The sequence below is a fragment of the Enhydra lutris genome, unplaced genomic scaffold, assembly GCF_002288905.1.
Source record: "Enhydra lutris kenyoni isolate GAN:26980312 unplaced genomic scaffold, ASM228890v2 scaffoldscaffold85, whole genome shotgun sequence".
Classification (NCBI taxonomy): Eukaryota; Metazoa; Chordata; class Mammalia; order Carnivora; family Mustelidae; genus Enhydra; species Enhydra lutris.
The window spans coordinates 4,406,549-4,424,982 of NW_019154169.1; the positions used below are offsets into that span (position 1 = coordinate 4,406,549).

Here is an 18,434-nt window from a genome sequence, read left to right on the forward strand (position 1 = left end):
TTTCATTGTGAATACTGACTCGGAAAGGAGAAGTGAGTTATCCCAATCCCCTACACAGGGAGGAAGGTCAAGGTATGCGTCACCTGTTTGAGGTGAAGGAGGTGATTGAAAGGCCACTGAAATCTGTGAGCTTCTCCTTGGAACTCTTTAGAGCCACACTCCTGTCTTTGGAGCTTCAACACCAGGTGTCTCAGAGAACAGAACGCATGCTGCCTAGATGCAGTCAGAAACTACATTACCCAGAAAGCATCCGACGTGGGTGGACGCTCAGCCAATGACAGAGAGCGGAGAGGGGTATTTCCGCCGCACGGCGGATCGGCCTTCTAGCGTCTTCCTTGCGGCGACTTTTGGTTGTAACGGGGCTGTGTCAAATTGCGCTTCTGCTTCCAGCGCTGAGGAGAGGGCGCTCTCGGAAGAGTTTTCCAGAATGAGCAGAGGACAGTGAGGAGGGTAGGACCTAAATCCACGGTTTTGTATGAGCCCGACAGCACCTGTAACGGAGCTGTCCCCCTCGCCTGTCCGGCGCCTCGACACTAGCCCTTCGTTTCCGAGGCACCCGCTGGGGACCTTGTTGTCACCCGGCCCAGGGCTGGGGTGAGGGGTCGGCTGAGCCCGCTGGACGCGCTTTAGTCCCTGCTTCTCGCGGTCTCGCTCCGCCCGTGGGCGTCATGGCGGCGCGGGCGCTGGTGAGTGGAGCGTCGCGCAGGCTCACGCGCTGGGATCCTCGCTCTTCAGCCGGCAGTGATACTGACCCTGGGACTCTCTGATGAAGTTTTAGAATATAAATTAGGTTCAGTGGGGGTGGGGTCCAGAGCCAACCACGAAGAAAGAATTCTTGAGACATCTTTGGTGCAAAATGGGGGTTTTATTAAAGCACAGAGACAGGACCTGTGGGCAGAAAGAGCTGTTGCCCTGGGGTTGTGAGCGGTGACAGGTTTTATTTGATGGGGTTGTGGGAGGTAAGGAAAAAAGGAGGTTTCAGTAAAACTTTCATATGCTAAAAGGACTTAACAATATACCTGAGGCCTTGAGGCCTTCCCATTGTCTGGTTAAGGTGGTTTTTCCTCTCTAGCAAGGTATTTATAGAAGGTTGGGAGATTCCTGGAAGAATGTCACACATGTCCCACCCAGTAGTGCAGAGTGGGAGGGAGGTTGCAGGGTGTCAGCTTCTGCTTTGTCCTCAGCTTGCTTTCTCTTCCCTCATCATCTTCACCATTCCTTCTTCGTGCTCTTGGATCTGGTTCTGGAGGAATACAGTGGCGGCGGGAGGGGGTAGATTTAATCACTCCTAACCCAGGGTTCTGAACCCCGACCAGAGGTTAGAAGGGGAGGCCTGCATTTCTGCCTCTGACCTCAACTTGCCTTTTCCCGGCCATTGGCCTCCATTCCTTCGGGTCTAAAATTGGAATACTGTGTGTATTGACGATTATTCTCTCTCAGTTGAGGGAACCAGAGAGGATATGTGTGTGACATGTGTCCTTCATTGCTCAGAGATCAATCACACTGGGTGCGATTCTGAGAGGGACCAAGCTGGTCCTGCTCTGCTCTTAGGCTCACACCAGGGAGAGTCTGGCCTTTGGGCCTCCTGGCCACAGACCTCTACCCAGCTGGAAGCTGGGAGAAGGGATGGGAGCTGCGTTTTTTGAATTGCTGCTTCTCTGATTGGTGTGGAAGGTCCCTGGACAGGTGGGAACACAAGACAGTCACCAGATTGAAGTTTGCAGTTGCCATCTCTGTATTACAAGTGAAGCTGGTTTGCAGCTTGCAGCACTGAATCCATTTTCCCGTAGAACACATTTTCTTACTCAGGTTCCCCCACTTTTCAAAGGTTTGGATTTTGCCACTGACTTTTAGGAGAGACTACATTAGTAAGGCAAAAACAAAAATCCTCTTGGAGTTTCTTTTGGTTGGTGAGAACAGGTGCTAATATAAGTTTTTCCTAAAAGCAAAGTTAGCAGTAAGGGGGACCTTGAGAAAGTTGGGGGATACTTTTCACTTTACTGCATTTTGGCTTAGGGATCTTTTCCTAGGAACACTGTGCTTTCAGCTAGTGGGGGAGACCTGTCTTGAAGAGTGACTCCAATATTCATTAGTGACAATGTACAGGAATGCTGTGTCTCTTGGGTTGTAAACACAACAGGCCTGGAGTTACTCTCTAGCAAGTCCTCCCGTTCACTCGTCCTAGCTCTGACCACCTTTGGGACTTATGTTGGTTATTGATCTTTCCTCACCTGGCCTGCTCCCCAACTTCACTCCAGCCTCATTCCAGTGTCCCCTGAGAGAGGCCTTCTCTGGTTACCCCACCTAAGTCCCCTAATGTTTGCAATCAGTTCATTCTCTTTTGTTTTTTGTTTTTTTTTTGAGCTCTTAGGGCCATATGACTTGATCTTGGTCATTTCTTTAATTTCTTGACGGGGACCCTTCCCCAGCCCCAGAGTGTGAGCTGCTGTTCTCTGCTCCATCTCCAGGCCTCGAACAGTGCTGGACCTGACCAGTGCCCAATAAGGGATTGAAGAATGAAAGATTTTTCCCTCTGGGACTATGTCATACTTAGATTAAATCTAAATCTCCCACCATGGCTGGACCCGAGGGACTGGGTGCAAATCTTGCCCCTTCTCATTAGACATACAACTCTATTCCAGTTAGCTTTGAGCCTCCATTTGCTACTTGTGAATGGAGGGGATGGCGCTTACCTCATGGGTTTACTCTCTGCTCCTTACTGCCTGCATGAGATGATCATGGTTTTGTGTCTTTCTCCAATGGCTTCCTGCACAGGAGCCTTTGCTCTCCCACATCTTTTGTTCTGTCACAGGCACCATGTGCCTCCCTCCTGAGCTCAGCACAGAGCTAGGTTCTCAGGAGATACTTGGGGGTTCAGGCCTCATCTTTCTGGACTTCTGCCAGAGGCAACCAACAGGCTCGCATCTCATCTAATAATGTATGGCCACCCACCATCTCTGTTTGATGTTCCAGGCTTTGGTGTCCTTTCAAGACGTGGCCATGACCTTCACTGGGGAGGAATGGAGACATCTGGACCTGGCCCAGGGGACCTTATACCGGGAGGTGATGTTGGAGACTTGTGGGCTCCTGGTCTCACTGAGTAAGGATTCAGTGCTCTCTTGAGTGCTACCCACAGGTTTTCATTCCACTCTTTCTCTCTTAGCATGGTTGATGAAGGTCTCTGGGACCCACCTTCCTGTCTCCCCACAGCCTAGGCATATTCTGTTCTAACCTCTTATTGGCCTCCCTGTGTGTGCAACAGGGATTACTGTATAAGAAACATAATTCTCAACATTTTTACCCAAGTGTCCAGCGTAAGCTGGCCTCATTCTGACGTCCTTATTTCAGATCTCCATAAGAGCTAAAGTGATTAGTTCAGTTTGGTTGGGTCAAATGTCCTCACAGCCCATTTAGCAGGACCTGTGGGTAATGGGAGGTTCTCCAAGAAGTGGGTGAATCAGATGAACAGGAAGATATTTGACATCAGTGCTCATGGTATTTTTCTAAGTGGCACAATCTCAGCTAAATGGCTTTGGCCCCTGGTACCTGCACACTTGTCCCTTATTTCCTAAGGCCTGTGCCTTGCTTCTCTGCAGCTGAGGGAGATCATTTTAGAGGGTGTACAGACATGTCATCAAATGGTGTTGATGGGCATCTAAGAAAGCTTTTTTCTTCCTCTTTCCTGCCTTCTGATTGTTGTTGGAAAAGTCTGGGCTTGGTGCTGCTTCTTTAGCTGTCCTGTGTCTGTTGGCCAATTTCCCCTTCAGAAAGAAGAGCTATAGGACACGGAGCCTTGAGGAGGCAGCGTGAGCTTCCTGGGCTCTAATACAGTTATTTTATTTCATTGTCTTTTTGTTTGTTTGTTTGTTTGTTTAAGGTTTCTGTTGTTGTTTAAAATATTTATTTATTTGACAGAGAGAAAGAGGAAACACAAGTAGGCAGAGAGGCAGGCGTGGGTGGCGGGGGAAGCAGGCTTCCTGCTGAGCAGAGAGGTCGATGTGGGGCTTGCTTGATCCCAGGACCCTGAGACCATGACCTGAGCCAAAGGTGGAGGTTTAACCCACTGAGCCACCCAGGTGCCCCAATTTTATTGTCTATTTATAGTAACCTTTGACTTAGCCCAAGTGACCTAGTATCTGTGAAGTGCTTAGAATAGAACTGGGAACATAGCAAGTGTGACACATGTATTTATTATACGTACTAACAGTAAATCCCAAATATTTTCCCACTAAAACTTGAAATGGCAAGTTTTCCCAGAAATCGGTTTGAATGCAAGCCGATGGAGGCCCGAGGTCTCCCTTTTCCCAGACGTCCAGATGGTCACCATGACGGCGCTCTCCCAGCCTCGTCTGACTGACCCAGGAGGTCAGTCGTCAGTGCAGTAAATGGTGGTAGTGACCACTGTGACTAGTTGTTGAAAGGAGATGCACGGGGAATAGTATTCTAGGTGGAGGGACCAACAGGAGCCAAGTCCCAGTGGGGACAGGGATTCAGTTCCATGACAGATGAAGGAAGGTCTGATTTAACTTTGACACTCCCTGGTCCCTGAGCTCAGGGCCAGGCATCTGGCAGACACCAGTGACCATTCGCTGGATGCATTCTGGCCTGTAGTACAGGATCTTCCAGTCCGAGTTTCTGAGGGTCCCGGTGCCTTAGTCACTGGTTTCTCTAGAATCCTCCTGTCTTTAAGCCTTCACATTTGGCAAAAGCATTTGGAGTGTGTCCCAGAAAACCTCTTCATGCTGATTTCACCCCTAAAAGACGTAATGACTTTGCCTGATGAGAAGCCCTGAGGTGACGCTGGCTGCTGGCCTGGCAGATGCCAACCCAGGCGTGTCTGTTTGCGTTCTCTCCTTGGTCCGGGCCATCAGGCCGGTTTCCTCGAAGTACCCATGGGATGCTACAGCAGCAGGTGGGGCAGCAGGCCCCCACCTTCAGCTCTGTCTTCCCAACTTGGAGTAAAGGCTTGTTCTTCAGAGTGGGTAGCAGATTTAGGTCACGGCCAACTTGGGACATCTGACAGCAGTAGATGCCATTCAGCAGGTGATTTAGTCCAGTGTTTTTAGCCATCTTCCGGCCCTGGAATCACCTGGGGGGCTTTTCAGACTTCCTGTGTTCTGTCCTTACGCCCAGAGATTCAGTTTAATTCGTTCTGTGTTCAAACCAGACCTCTCCAGATAGTTCTGATCCACGGGGAGGTTGAATTCTACCGGCTTCATTAGGGAACACCTTCTGGAAAGAGTCGTTTCCTTTCTGGGGTTTCATGGTGGTGTGTGAAAGGTGTATACTCCTGTGTGCTCGAGACCTCCTTTTGTCCTTCCCTGCGTACCCATGCCCCATTTATCTCTCCATGCACAGGGCGTCCTGTTCCCAAAGCAGAGCTGATCTCCCTTGTGGAGCAGGGGCAGGAACTGTGGGCAGTGAAGAGAGGCCTCTCTAAAAGCGCCTACACAGGTAGGTGGCTGAGAGCCTGGCAGGTGGGTGTCCTGGCAACTGACAGACTCCCAGGAGATTACTGCATCTGAAATTCCATGGGCAGGTTCTTTTCGTGTCCTTCCTGGTGTCTTGTTAGGTGACGTAGTAGTCCAGCCCTGTTGGCCCTTTCTTTCCATCCCGTCACACTGTTCTTTATTAGGGTTAGGACATAGTATACTGATTAAGAGACAAGCTCTAAATGCTTGGCCACTCACCAGGCTCTTGACCCTGGGAAGTTGCATGATCTTGCTGTACGTTTGACATACATGTTACACTATGTTAATTCTCTCCTGTAAAAGATGAACTCCAAAATCTGGGTGGGTCATCAGATAAGGAGTTTTTTCCTCATTCCTGCCATGGTTATGGTGGGTTAGCGGGGGAACTCCTTACCACATATTTAGCCAGAGATCCAGTGCATTCTGTTGCTTTAAGGTCGCCCTGGTGTCATCCCATTGGCCAAGAGGACTAGGAGAGAAGGGGAGTACAGGCAGTCCCCACCTTAGAGTCATTCAGCTTTGGATTCTTCCACTTTACAGTGGTGTGAAAGCAGTGTGCGTTCAGTAGAAACTGGACTTTGAATTTTGAGTTTGGATCTTTTCCTGGGCTGGTGACATTGCAGCGTGACCGTCTCTCCTGATGATGGGCAGCGGCAGCGAGTCACAGCTCCCAGTCCGCCATGGGGTCGTGCAGGTGAACAGCCAGTGCCCTTATACCATTGTGTTTTTCACTTTCAGTGCAGTAGTCAATACATGCATGAGATATCCAACACTTTATTATGAAATAGTCTGTGTTTGATGATTTTGCCCAGCTGTAGGCTAGTGTGAGTGTACAGAGACGTTTCAGGTGGTCCAGGCTAAGCTCTGTCGTGGGGTGGCTGAGGTGTACTAAATGCATTTGATGGATTTATCAGGATGGGACCCCCCCCCCATCATAAGTCGAGGAAGATCTGTAGTCCTATCCACTCGCACATATACGTCGCTTCCATTCACGTTCCATTGATAAGAACTGGGCATTAGCCTGCGTGTTGGGTCAAACTGGGAAATGAATCCGTTTTAGCAGTTTTTTAAGTGGAGTCTCTCAGGTTTTCTGTAGTATCATGGTATCTGCAAATAGTGAAAGTTTTCCTTCTTCCTTACTGATTTGGATTCCTTTCATTTCTTTTGTTGTCTGATTGCTGTGGCTAGGACTTCCAGTCTATGTTGAATGAAAGTGGTGAGAGTGGACATCCCTGCCGTGTTCCTGACTTTAGGGGAAAAGTTCTCAGTTTTTCCCCCATAAAGGATGATATTAGCTCTGGGTTTCTTATAGATGACCTTTATTGTGTTGAGGTATGTTCCCTCTAAATATGTTTTGTTGAGGGTTTTTATCATGAATAGGTCATGTACTTTGTCAAAGGCTTTTTCTGTCTCTATTGAAATGATCATATGCTTCTCATCCTTTTGCTTATTGATGTGCTGTGTCAGTGTGATCAATGAACCAAGGAAGAGAAAAGCTCTAAATGCTTGGTCACTTCCTATCCCATTGAATGATTTACAAATGTTGAATGACTCTTGCAACTTAAGAATAAATCCCACTTAATCATGGTGTTTTTTTTAAATGAGAAATTGAATTAGTAATTTATTTTTTAATCTTTTTTTCTTCCACGTTTTTATTTAAATTCCACTTGCCTACAGTGTAATATTAGTTTCAGGTGTAGAATTTAGTGATTCATCACTTTACATACAACACCCAGTGCTTGTCACAAGTGGCCTTTGTCATACCCATCACCTATTTAACCCATTCTCGCGGCCCACCTCCCTTCCAGTAACCATCAGTTTGTTCTCTATAGCTGAGAGTCTGTTTCTTGGTGTTCCTTCTTGTCGCCCCTATGTTCATTTGTCTTGTTTCTTAAATTCCACATGAGTGAAGTCATATGGTATTTGTCTTTCTCTGACTAGTTCACTTACCATTATGCTCTCTAGCTCCATCCATGTCGTTACAAATGGCAAGATTTCATTCTTTTTTATGATCGAGTAAAATTCCAGTGCGTATATATACCGCATCTTCTTTTTCCTTTTTTATTCTTCTTCTTTTTTTTTTATACCAAATCTTCTTTATCTATTCCTCAGTTGGTGGACATAATTCTTTCCATAATTTGGCTGTTGTTGTCGTCCTCTACCAGTGTTGTATTATTATTGATTAGTTCCTTTATGATTGTTACAAACTGTTTCATGTGTTTGACTCCTATGTTGATTGCATAAGCATTTACAATTGTTATATTTTCTTCTTGGACTGTCCTCCTTGCTATTATATAGTGTCCTTCTTTGTCATTTGTTAGTCTTTGTTTTAACGTGTCCAAAATAAGTATTCTTGCTCTGGCTTTCTTTGGCATCCATTTGTATGATAGATGTTTCTCTGTCCTCTCATTTTCTCTTCTTCCTCCCTCTCTCCTTCCCTTTCTTTCTTTCTTTCTCTCCTTTCTTTTTCTCCTTCCTTCCTTCTTTCCTTCTCCCTTCCTTCCTCTCTCTTTCTCTCTCTTTCTTTAATGTAGGCTCAACACCAAGGGCAGAGCCCACTATGGGACTTGACCTCAGACCCTGAGATCAAGAACTGAGCTGAGATCAAGAGTTGGAGGCTTCTACGGGTACCTGGGGGCTCATTGGGTTAAGTCTCTGCCTTCAGCTCAGGTCATGATTTCAGGGCCCTGGGATTGAGCCCTGCATCGGGTTCTCTGCTCATTCGGGAGCCTGCTTCCCCCTCTCTCTCTGCCTGCCTCTCTGCCTACTTGTGATCTCTCACTCTCTGTCAAATAAATAAATAAAATCTTTAAAAAAAATTGTTGGAGGTTTCTAACAGACATATGAAAAAATGCTCAACATCACTCTACATCAGGGAAATACAAATTAAAACCACAATGAGATATCACCTCACACCAGTCAGAATGGCTAAAATTAACTCAGGAAACAACAGATGTTGGCAAGGATGCAGAGATAGGGGAACGCTCTTACACTGTTAGTGGGAATGCATGCTGGTGGCCGTTCTGGAAAACAGTATGGCGGTTCCTCAAAAAGTTAAAAATAGAGCTACTCTATGACCCAGCAATTGCACTGCTAGGTTTTTATCCAAAGGATGCAAACATAGTGATTTGAAGGGGCACATGTACCCCACTGTTTATAGAAGCACTGTCTACAATAGCCGAACTATGGAAAGAGCCCAGATGTCCACTGACAGGTGAGTAGATAAAGAATATGTGGTATAAACACACACACACACACACACACACACACACACACACACACAGGAATATTACTCGGCCATCAAAAAGAATGAAATCTTGCCTTTTGCAACAATGTGGATGGAACTAAAGGGTATTATGCTAAGCAAAAGGCAAATACCATATGATTTCATTCATATGTGAAGTTTAAGAAACAAAACAGATAAACATAGGGGAAGGGAAGGAATAAAGTAAGATAAAAACAGGGAGGCAAACCATAAGAGACTCTTAACTATAGGAAACAACCTGAGGGTTCCTGGAGGGAAGATTGGGGGGCGATGGGGTAATTGGGTGATGGGCATTAAGGAGGGCATGTGATGTAATGTGCACTGGGTATTGTATGCAACTGATGAATCACTACACTCTACTCCTGAAACTAATAATACACTGTACGTTAACTAAATTGAATTTAAGTAAAAAATTTTAAGTGTTGGAGGCTTAACCAACTGAGCCACGCAGGCATCCCTCTATCCTATCACTTTCAATCTGCAGGTATCTTTCGGTCTAAAATGGGTCTCTTGTAGGCAGCATATAGATGGGTCTTGTTTTTAATATCCATTCTTTCACCCTATAACTTTTGATTGGAGCATTTAGCCCATTTACATTCAGAGTAATTATTGATGGATATATATTGGCTGCCATTTTATTGCTTGTTTTGTGGTTGTTTCTGTAGATTTTCTCTGATCCTTTTTGTCTTTTGCTCTTTCATGTTTTGCTGATTTTCTTGAGTGATATATTTGGATTTCTTTCTCTTTATTCTTTGCATATTTATTAGTGCTTTTTGATACATGGTTACCACCAGATAAATTTTTCTGTCTCCTCACTTTGCTTGTCTATGTCTGTTTCTGTGTGTTAAGAAAGTCAGCTTAAAAGAAAAAAAGTCAATTGTATCTTCCGCTCTTGAAAGTAGTGACTCTATGAAGAGGTCCTGGAGTGCCCAGTTGTGTGATGTCCCCTTGTTCAGAACCTTGGCCCTTCTGACGAGTATCCGACGTGTGTTGCTTACATCCTGCTGCTGTGTCGGAGTCACTTTTCCTTTCAGTGCTCTTGTCCACACTGACTCTACCTATTGTAGGCTATACTTGTTCTCTGTGGTGTTAGTGGGACCCAGGCAGGCCAGCCCCTGGGAGTGTGCCCACCTGGGAACTCGGGAGCAGGGTGGCCATATTAGCTAGATTGGCCATAGGCCACTAGTCCTCTGAGGATCTCCTGAGGTCCTGCGGTGGCTGGGGGCACAAGGCTGAGCACAGCACACAACGTTGGCTGGAGCAGGCTGCCGTGTGCAGTGCAGTGGTTGGGGTGTCTTGGTGGCTAGGAGTAGCGCATGGCAGCAGCTGGGCACTCAGTTGCTGGGCATAGTGCCCACTGGTGATGGAGAGCATGTGGCTGGTTGTGGCCCATGAAGGTCGAGTGACCGGGCAGGGTGTGCAATGGCACCTGTGGGTGTCTGGCTAGGCAGAGCTTGCAGTGCTGGCTTGGGGGGGGCATTCCTGGGTAAAACACAAGCATGGCTAGGGGCACACAACTGGGTGTGGCACGGCAGATGTGTGTGGCGTACACATCCCTGCATGTATCCATCCTTCCATTTGCGAAGCAGATATTCGGATGCAGTCCCTAGCCTTGTTCTCTTCTTGCCCTCCTGTCTTATGAAACCTCAAGGGGATATTTGCCTTTGTCAGCCTCACAGTTGAACTAAGAGCCGCTGAAGCCATGGAAAGGATGGAAGGATGGAGAGGCATCACTGCAGATTCGTGATCTCTCCCCACTCCTGTTCCTTCCAGCTGCTCGGCCAACAAGTGTCCTGCCCTCCCCTCCTCACCCCTTAGAGGCCGTCTCATACCTTCACCCCGCTCTGCCGTTCCATGTCTTCACTTGAATGTTCCAGGAATCCAGTCTCCCACTGTCATCCTAAAAAGAACCTCATGTGGGGCACCTGGGTGGCTCAGTGGGTTAAGCCGCTGCCTTCGGCCCTCTCTCTCTCTCTCTGCCTGCCTCTCTGTCTACTTGTGATCTATCTCTGTCAAATAAATAAATAAAATCTTTAAAAAAAAAAACAACAACTCATGATTTGGCCCTCTTCTCCCATCTCCCCATTTTCAACTACTGGTCGTATCATTCTGTAAGTCAAGGAAGCCAGGAACAAAAGGAAGACCCCACACCACTTGCATCGTCTTCATACCCTCTATGCCGCCATTCCTGAATCTCGATCACGTGTCATCTTCCATCTCTCCAGAATCTGTCACCTTCACCAGCTCTGTCATTTGCCCATGAGCATCCTCGTCCAAGCCGTACTCATCTCTTGCCTGCATGATGCTAGCAGACTCCCAGCCACTCTCCCTGTGTCTGCTGCCTGCCTCTGGTCCCCTCTCTGTCTTCCACCCGCTTCCCTGTCCGCTCACCGTCCTTCCAGATACCACCACCCCCCTTGCTGCTGGTAACTCAGCATGTGACCTACTTCACATTCAGAAGAAAGACTACGCACTCAGCCTTCTTTCCCTTTACCCCTGACAGACTCCTCCTGCGCCTTCCTTCTCACTTCTGTGGGAGAGTTCTCATGCCCGGCGTGGCGAGTTCCCCCAGCAGAGTCTAGATCACACCGTCGCCCGACTTCTCAGGTGTATTAGTTATCTGTTGCTGCCTGGCAGTATTCCCACAAATGTAGCTTGAAATATCCCTTATTTCCTGTTACCCATCTGTGGCTTAGAGGTCCAGACACAACTTGGAGGGGTCCGCCTCACGCCGCAGTCAGGGACCCCTCCCACCTGTCACCTTCCTTCTTCAGATCAGGTGATGGTGGGAGAGACTCCAGCAAGAGGGGTGCAGCACATAGCCCCATCTTTTACATTCCGCCGCCTGGGCCTGGCCACAGTCTGTTCTTTAGAAGCCAATCAAGCCAATCTGGCATTCTGCCTGAGAGCATCATAGCAGGGTGTAAGCACCACGAGGTAGGAATTAGGAGATTCCGTACAGGAGGCTGCTGCCTCCGGGACCATGATTTTCACTTATTTCCTGCCCCTTCTGTATCTTCACCTTCTCTCAACTCAACACGGAAAACACAGTGAAGTTTCGGACACATTGGGGAAGCATGAAACCAAAATGTTCTTGACTCTCCAACACATGTAACTGTTGACAACTCTATTTCACGGGAACAAGCAAGCTTCTGGGAGGACTTTTCTCATTCTCTGAAGAGACAGCTACCCAGGACTCCTAGGCTTCCCCGTTACTGTTTTACTATCTTCTTTAATTGCTGTTTGAAGGTGTAACTTACAGTGAATATATAGATTTTAAAGGTTCATCTTCATGAAATATTACATGTGTAAACCCAACTTTCCACCACACAGGTCAAGAAGTATTTCCAGCACCTCCCAGGTTTCTTCTGCTCCCTCTTTATTAATATCCCCTTTTACCGAAGTAGCCGGCATTCAACTCAATCACTAGATTAGTTTTAAAGACTTATAAATGGACCCCCACAGTGCATAATACTGTTACGTCTGTCTTCTTTTGATAATCGTGGCTCTGAGGTTCCCTCATCTGGGTTGCAAAATTCAGAGTTATTTCTTAACTGGGCAATGTCTCAGTGAATGAATAGGTTTTATATATCCATTTTCTTGTTATCTGGCTTGTTCTCCAGTTTCAGAATATTGTGAAGAATGCAGCTGTGAATATTCTTGATCATATTTTTTGTTGGATCTAAGCACACATTTCTGTTGGAAATATGCAAATGAGTGGCCTGGCTGGATCATGGTGTAGGTATATGATTAGCTTCAGTAGAAACCACCAAACAGTTTCAAAGCGACCGCAGCATTTCACATTCCCGGTAGACATGTGCAAGAGTCGTCAGCTACTATGCACACTGGGGAGCAGGTATTTATTTTTTGAGACCGAGTAGTGTTTTTCAGCACCACACTACTGAGAATGTTCTTACTCATGTTACTGCTGACATTCTGACTGGCAAGTGCAGCACCTCTAATAATGATCATAGGGGTGTACACCTTACTGAACATTTGCTGTGTCCTGAGCTGGTTGATTGACATACCTTTTCTCTGTTATTGTGAACATTGTTATGTGTCCTCTCCAAATTCATAATTGGAGCTGGGGGTTAGGGCCTCCAGTGGGATGCTGTCAGGTTGGGATTTGGGGAGATGATTGGGTTTAGATGAGCTCATGAGGGTGGATCCCCCATGATGGGATTGGTGTCCTCATAAGAAGACAAAGGGAGACCATCCTCTTTCCTAGGTTTCGTATGAGTGCTGGTGACGGTTAGGAGAAGAGGGAGAACACTCTGGTGTCTCTTCTTAGAAGGACACTAATCCTACCAGATCGGGGACCTACCCTGATCACCTCATTTCACCTCAGTTGCTTCCATAAAGGCCCTATCTCCAAATTCACATTGGAGGTTAGGGCTTCAACACATGAATTGTGGGGGAACACAAACGTGGAGTCCGTAACAAAATTTGCTTTTAGGGTAAATATAAGGGCTATTCATATATTGTTTTTCTTGTGTCAGGTTTGGTAATTTGAGTCTTTCAAGGAGTTTTTCCACTTCATCTAATTATTCTATCCACTACATTTTAAGATTGTTTTATCATGTTAAATTTTATGTTACGTATTTATTTTACCACAGTAAATAAGGCTTAAAAAATGAAGATACGCACAACAAAGGCAGTCCTGAGAGGAAAATATATAGCGGTACAAGCCTTTCTCAAGAAACAAGAAAGGTCTCAGGTACACAACCTAACCCTACACCTAAAAGAGCTGGAGAAAGAACAAGAAAGAAACCCTAAACCCAGCAGGAGAAGAGAAATCATAAAGATCAGAGCAGAAATCAATGAAATAGAAACCAAAAAAACAATAGAACAAATCAACGAAACTAGGAGCTAGTTCTTTGAGAGAATTAACGAGATCGATAAACCCCTGGCCAGACTTATCAAAAAGAAAAGAGAAAGGACCCAAATAAAATCATGAATGAAAGAGGAGAGATTAATATTTTATTTATTTGAGAGAGAGAGAGAGAGAGACAGTGAGAGAGAGCATGAGCGAGGAGAAGGTCAGAGGGAGAAGCAGACTCCCCGTGGAGCTGGGAGCCTGATGCGGGACTCAATCCCGGGACTCCAGGATCATGACCTGAGCTGAAGGCAGTTGCTCAACCAACTGAGCCACTCAGGCGCCCCCCAAGACTCCCTTCTTTATACTTCTGTGGAGATATCCTGGTCTGTTTGTTCGATTTTTAAAATTCCACAAAGTGAGAAATCATTTTGTTAACATCCTTGAAAAATTCTATCAGGATTTTATCTGAAGTTGTATTGAATTTATAGATGAATTTAAGGATAATGTAATCTCCCTTTTCATATAGATTTTCATTAATGTGGTAAATTTATAATTCTCTTCATCTAGAATCTAGATGAATCTAGAATAAGTATCTATTTGGTGTCTGTTTACCTGGTCTTTACTCAGATGAAGCAGACTCAGTACGCCCACCCAGCAGTTTCTTACCATCTCCCACTATCCCACAGCCCAGAATCCTGAGATTGTTTTTTCTCCTCTGTCCCTGCTGCCACTCCATCCTCATCTCCACCATCCTCCCATCCACTTCACTTTGCCTGGCATCCAGAATTCTCTCAACACACCACATGTTGTACTTCCGTCGTCTGCTGCAGTTTCCCTCCTAATTTCTCTCTCAGGGAAGCCCTGCTCTCCTTTATAAATAAGCTACCACAGCACCTTTTCCACATAGCCTCCACTGACCTCTTTTGTCTCCCCCGTGGGTCAGATTAGGTGCCCCTTCCCTGTGCTGTCATACCATGGGCTGTTAGGGCACAGTCATTACATGTAGTGTAGTCATTACTCTGCCCACCCTCCCCTATTCTGGAGAGTGAGGAGTCGTCTCCACTCCAGATTCTCCATGCCCTGCCCCAGCTTTTCTTCCTGAGATGCCTTTTAGAGATGTCAAGAGCCCAAGGATTAGTGAAGAAAGAAATTGTAAACCTGGGCTTAGTAGGTGTATAAATGCCGCAGGCATTAGAGGAATTATTTTCATCTTCATTCTATCCCTAATGGTAATTTTGTTTGTTCTGTGTTGACGTGACTAATAAACACCTTTCTGTATTGGATTCCCTTCAGGTGAAAAAGCAAAACCTGAGATCACAAAGCTTACTGCTTCTCAGCTCGCCTTCACTGAGGAAGCCCCCTTTGAGGAACAAGTGACCCAGGGATTCTCCAGGGATTCCAGGTTGGGGCAAGCAAGGGATCAGGAGAAGCGATCAGAAGTGCGGGAAGCGAACTGGAGGCCAGGGGCGGACCCCCACAAGGAGACATGCCCTAGGAAGCTGACCCATAAACATGATGATTTGGAGACCGGTGATCGTTTGTGTTTCACGGTTTTGCAGGAGCGAGTCACTACACAAGGTGATCTACGTGAACACAAGCAAGGACCAGGAAAAGACCCTGTGATAGAGGCAAGGAATAGCCTGTATAAATGCAAAGAATGTGGGAAAAGGTTTAGCAAGAATTGGGCCCTTGTTCGGCATCAGCAGATTCATGCCGGAGTGAAGCCCTTTAAATGCAGTGAATGTGGGAAAGCCTGTCGCTATATGGCAGACTTCATTCGACACATGAGGTTTCATACTGGGGAAAAACCATACAAGTGCGCTGAGTGTGGGAAGGCGTTCAAACGCAGGTCTCACCTCACAGAGCACCAGCGCATTCACACAGGAGATAAGCCCTATGAGTGCAAAGAATGTGGTAAAACTTTCACCCACCGCTCTTCTTTTAACCAACATAATATGACCCACACTAGGGAAAAGCCCTTTTTGTGCAAAGAATGTGGAAAAGCTTTTTACTACAGCTCTTCCTTTGCTCAACACATGAGGATTCACACCGGAAAGAAACTCTATGAGTGCAGTGAATGTGGAAAGGCCTTCACTCACCGCTCCACTTTTATCCAACACAATATGACCCACACAGGAGAAAAACCTTTCTTGTGCAAAGAATGTGGGAAAGCGTTTTGTCTCAGCTCATCCTTCACTCAGCACATGAGGATTCACACTGGAGAGAAACCCTACGAGTGCAATGACTGTGGAAAGGCCTTCACTCACCGCTCTACTTTTATCCGGCACAAGAGGACTCATACTGGAGAGAAGCCCTTTGAATGCAAGGAATGTGGGAAAACCTTCTGTGACAGCTCTTCCTTAATCCAACACATGAGGATTCACACTGGCGAGAGGCCCTATAAGTGCAGTGATTGTGGAAAAGCCTTTACACACCACTCTGTTTTTATCCGACATCATAGGACCCACAGTGGGGAAAAACCCTTGGAGTGTAAAGAATGTGCAAAAGCCTTTTACTACAGCTCTTCCTTTACTCGACACATGAGGATTCACACTGGTGAGAAGCCCTATGTATGCAGAGAATGCGGGAAGGCCTTTACCCAACCTGCAAATTTTGTTCGTCATAATAGGATCCACACTGGAGAAAAACCGTATGAGTGCAAACACTGTAAGAAGGCTTTTTGTGACAACTTTGCTTTAACTCAGCACATGAGAACTCACACTGGAGAGAAACCCTTTGAATGTGGTGAATGTGGAAAAACCTTCAGCCACAGTTCATCCTTCACTCACCATCGAAAAATTCATACCAGAGTTTAAAGGCCTGTGCAGGTTGTTTACATCAGTCAATTTTAGTGAACACCTACTGGTGAAATACCTTTTCTTTTGAATATAACCATTCAGGAAAACCTTTTGGCCAGTGAAATATCTTGCTCATTATCTGAGAATTCATACTGCAGAGAAACATAATTACCATCCGTGTGAAAGCTTTTTGTGGCAGGTCATCTCAAGGGTCATATTAGAAATTGACCCAGCCTAGACCCTTACACTACCCTCGAGAATCATCCACAAGTGAGACCCAGTGGTTATGCATTTAGGAAATATGTCTATAAGAATTATTCCTATATTTATACTATAAAACCACCTCAAGGGTGTTTTAAAAGTACAATGAGAGGTGGAGGAGGAGATGTAGAAGAGAAAGGGAAAAGAAAAGAGTGTACGGCTTCTTTCCAATTTCCCTGCCAAGCTTGTGATAATTTGTCATTGGGGTTGGGGTGGGGAATGGCGTAGGTATGAGAGATAGAAAGACCTCATTCCCTCTATGTGTGTGTGTGTGTTTTAAGATTTATTTATTTGAGAGAGAGCGAGAGAGAACACGGATGGGGGAGAGGGAGAAGCAGGCTCCCCGCTGAGCAAGGAGTCTGATGTGGGTGTCAATCCCAGGACCCTAGGATCATGACCTGAGCTGAAGGCAGATGCGTAACTGAGCCACACAGGCATCCCCTGTGTACTTTTTATATATCTATTGTCGGGAGAATTGGAACATTGAAGGCAGCTCTACTGCCAACATTTCTTGAAAATATTCCTTATTCTAAAACATTGTCATTTTTACCCTTGAGGACCGTAAATGTTGGTGAGAGATTTAGAGGCCCGAGTCATGAAATACTTAACACACATACACACGCTCGTATATTTAGTCAATTCTTGTTATTCATTGTAGTTGTGTTCTATACATCCATCACAAACACTGAATTAATACTGAACCATTGCTCCTAAGGGAGCAATTTTCATCAACCAAACAATGCATAACTTGTCATGGATTTTTTTTTCTATTTAAAGGCACCTGAATTGAATATATGTTTCTCAGAAGTAAATTATTTGCAGTATTATAATAAAAATATTTCAATTACATCATTTTGTATAGTGTATTCTATTATTACTGTACTTCTTTAAGTCATTCATACAATACACACAATTTAATACTTGTACATAAACACAGTAAACAGTACAGTAATGTGAACACCTACACTATGCTATACTGTGCAGTCATTCAGAGAAAGTGCAGAAAAAGTTAAAATTAATCGAAGATTAATATTAAATAGTTTTGCTAGAGCTGTGGGATGTGGGGGGGGAGCAGTGCACTTTGGATAAACTTCTTACCTTGGCTTACTCCAAGAAAATCAAAGGAGTAGTTGATGGTACTTATTTCAAGCCACTGAAGTGCCTTGAAAAATTGCACAAGGCTGTATTTGCTAATAGGGTCACATTGTTTCACGTCACTGAAAATTCTCCCAAGGCAGAATTTCATTCTGATATTATGGCTGCTGTGAGAGGGACAGTTCATTCAGCGGTAGATGGATTTTCATCCCTGTCTTCATCATTACTGACTTCAGTGCCTTGTTTTGCCATCCTTCTAGGTCTTAGTGGGCTCTACTACCTTTTCTGCCAAAATTTCTTCCACATCCTCCCTCATGTCCCTGAAGATTTTTCCACTTATTTGCCATCCGATACGCATTATGTGTTTGACACTGACCTTTATATTTTCCATAACACTGCCAAAGCCTTTGAAAATTTTCAGGCAGTCTGGCCATTCTTCCAGATATTACTAATAGTGATCTGCCTGATACTGTACCAGGCTGTGCACCACGATCACCAACAGTGCATAGAGCAACCAACTTCCAGTAGTCCATCATGTGATTTCCTTGTTGGTGTTGTATTGGTTTACCATAAAGTTCCCTCATGTTGTGCACCACGAAAGCTTTATTATGTCCTGATTGAGAGGTTAGGTGACAGACCTAGTGTTTAGGAGCATGAGAAGAACATCTAGGTTGGGGTGGGCATTTGCAAGTTCTTCATGGCAATGGACTGGGGCATTATTCAAA

The 18,434-nt window shown here is 45.5% G+C and overlaps 1 protein-coding gene across 1 annotated transcript; it reads left to right on the forward strand.

Annotated features, from left to right (window-relative positions):
• Positions 1 to 588: 588 nt before the first annotated feature.
• LOC111161618 (zinc finger protein 599) lies at positions 589 to 16,860 on the forward strand. Its single transcript, XM_022525377.1, has 4 exons — positions 589 to 686; positions 2,974 to 3,100; positions 5,359 to 5,454; positions 14,849 to 16,860. The coding sequence occupies exons 1-4, from the start codon at positions 669 to 671 to the stop codon at positions 16,369 to 16,371; spliced, it is 1,764 nt and encodes a 587-aa protein (XP_022381085.1). The 5' UTR covers positions 589 to 668; the 3' UTR covers positions 16,372 to 16,860.
• The last annotated feature ends 1,574 nt before the right edge of the window (positions 16,861 to 18,434 follow it).

Coding starts and splice junctions, on each gene's coding strand:
- LOC111161618 (XM_022525377.1), top strand. Junction 3,101..5,358: donor TGGGCTCCTGGTCTCACTGA/GTAAGGATTCAG, acceptor CTCCATGCACAG/GGCGTCCTGTTCCCAAAGCA. Junction 5,455..14,848: donor CTCTAAAAGCGCCTACACAG/GTAGGTGGCTGA, acceptor GATTCCCTTCAG/GTGAAAAAGCAAAACCTGAG.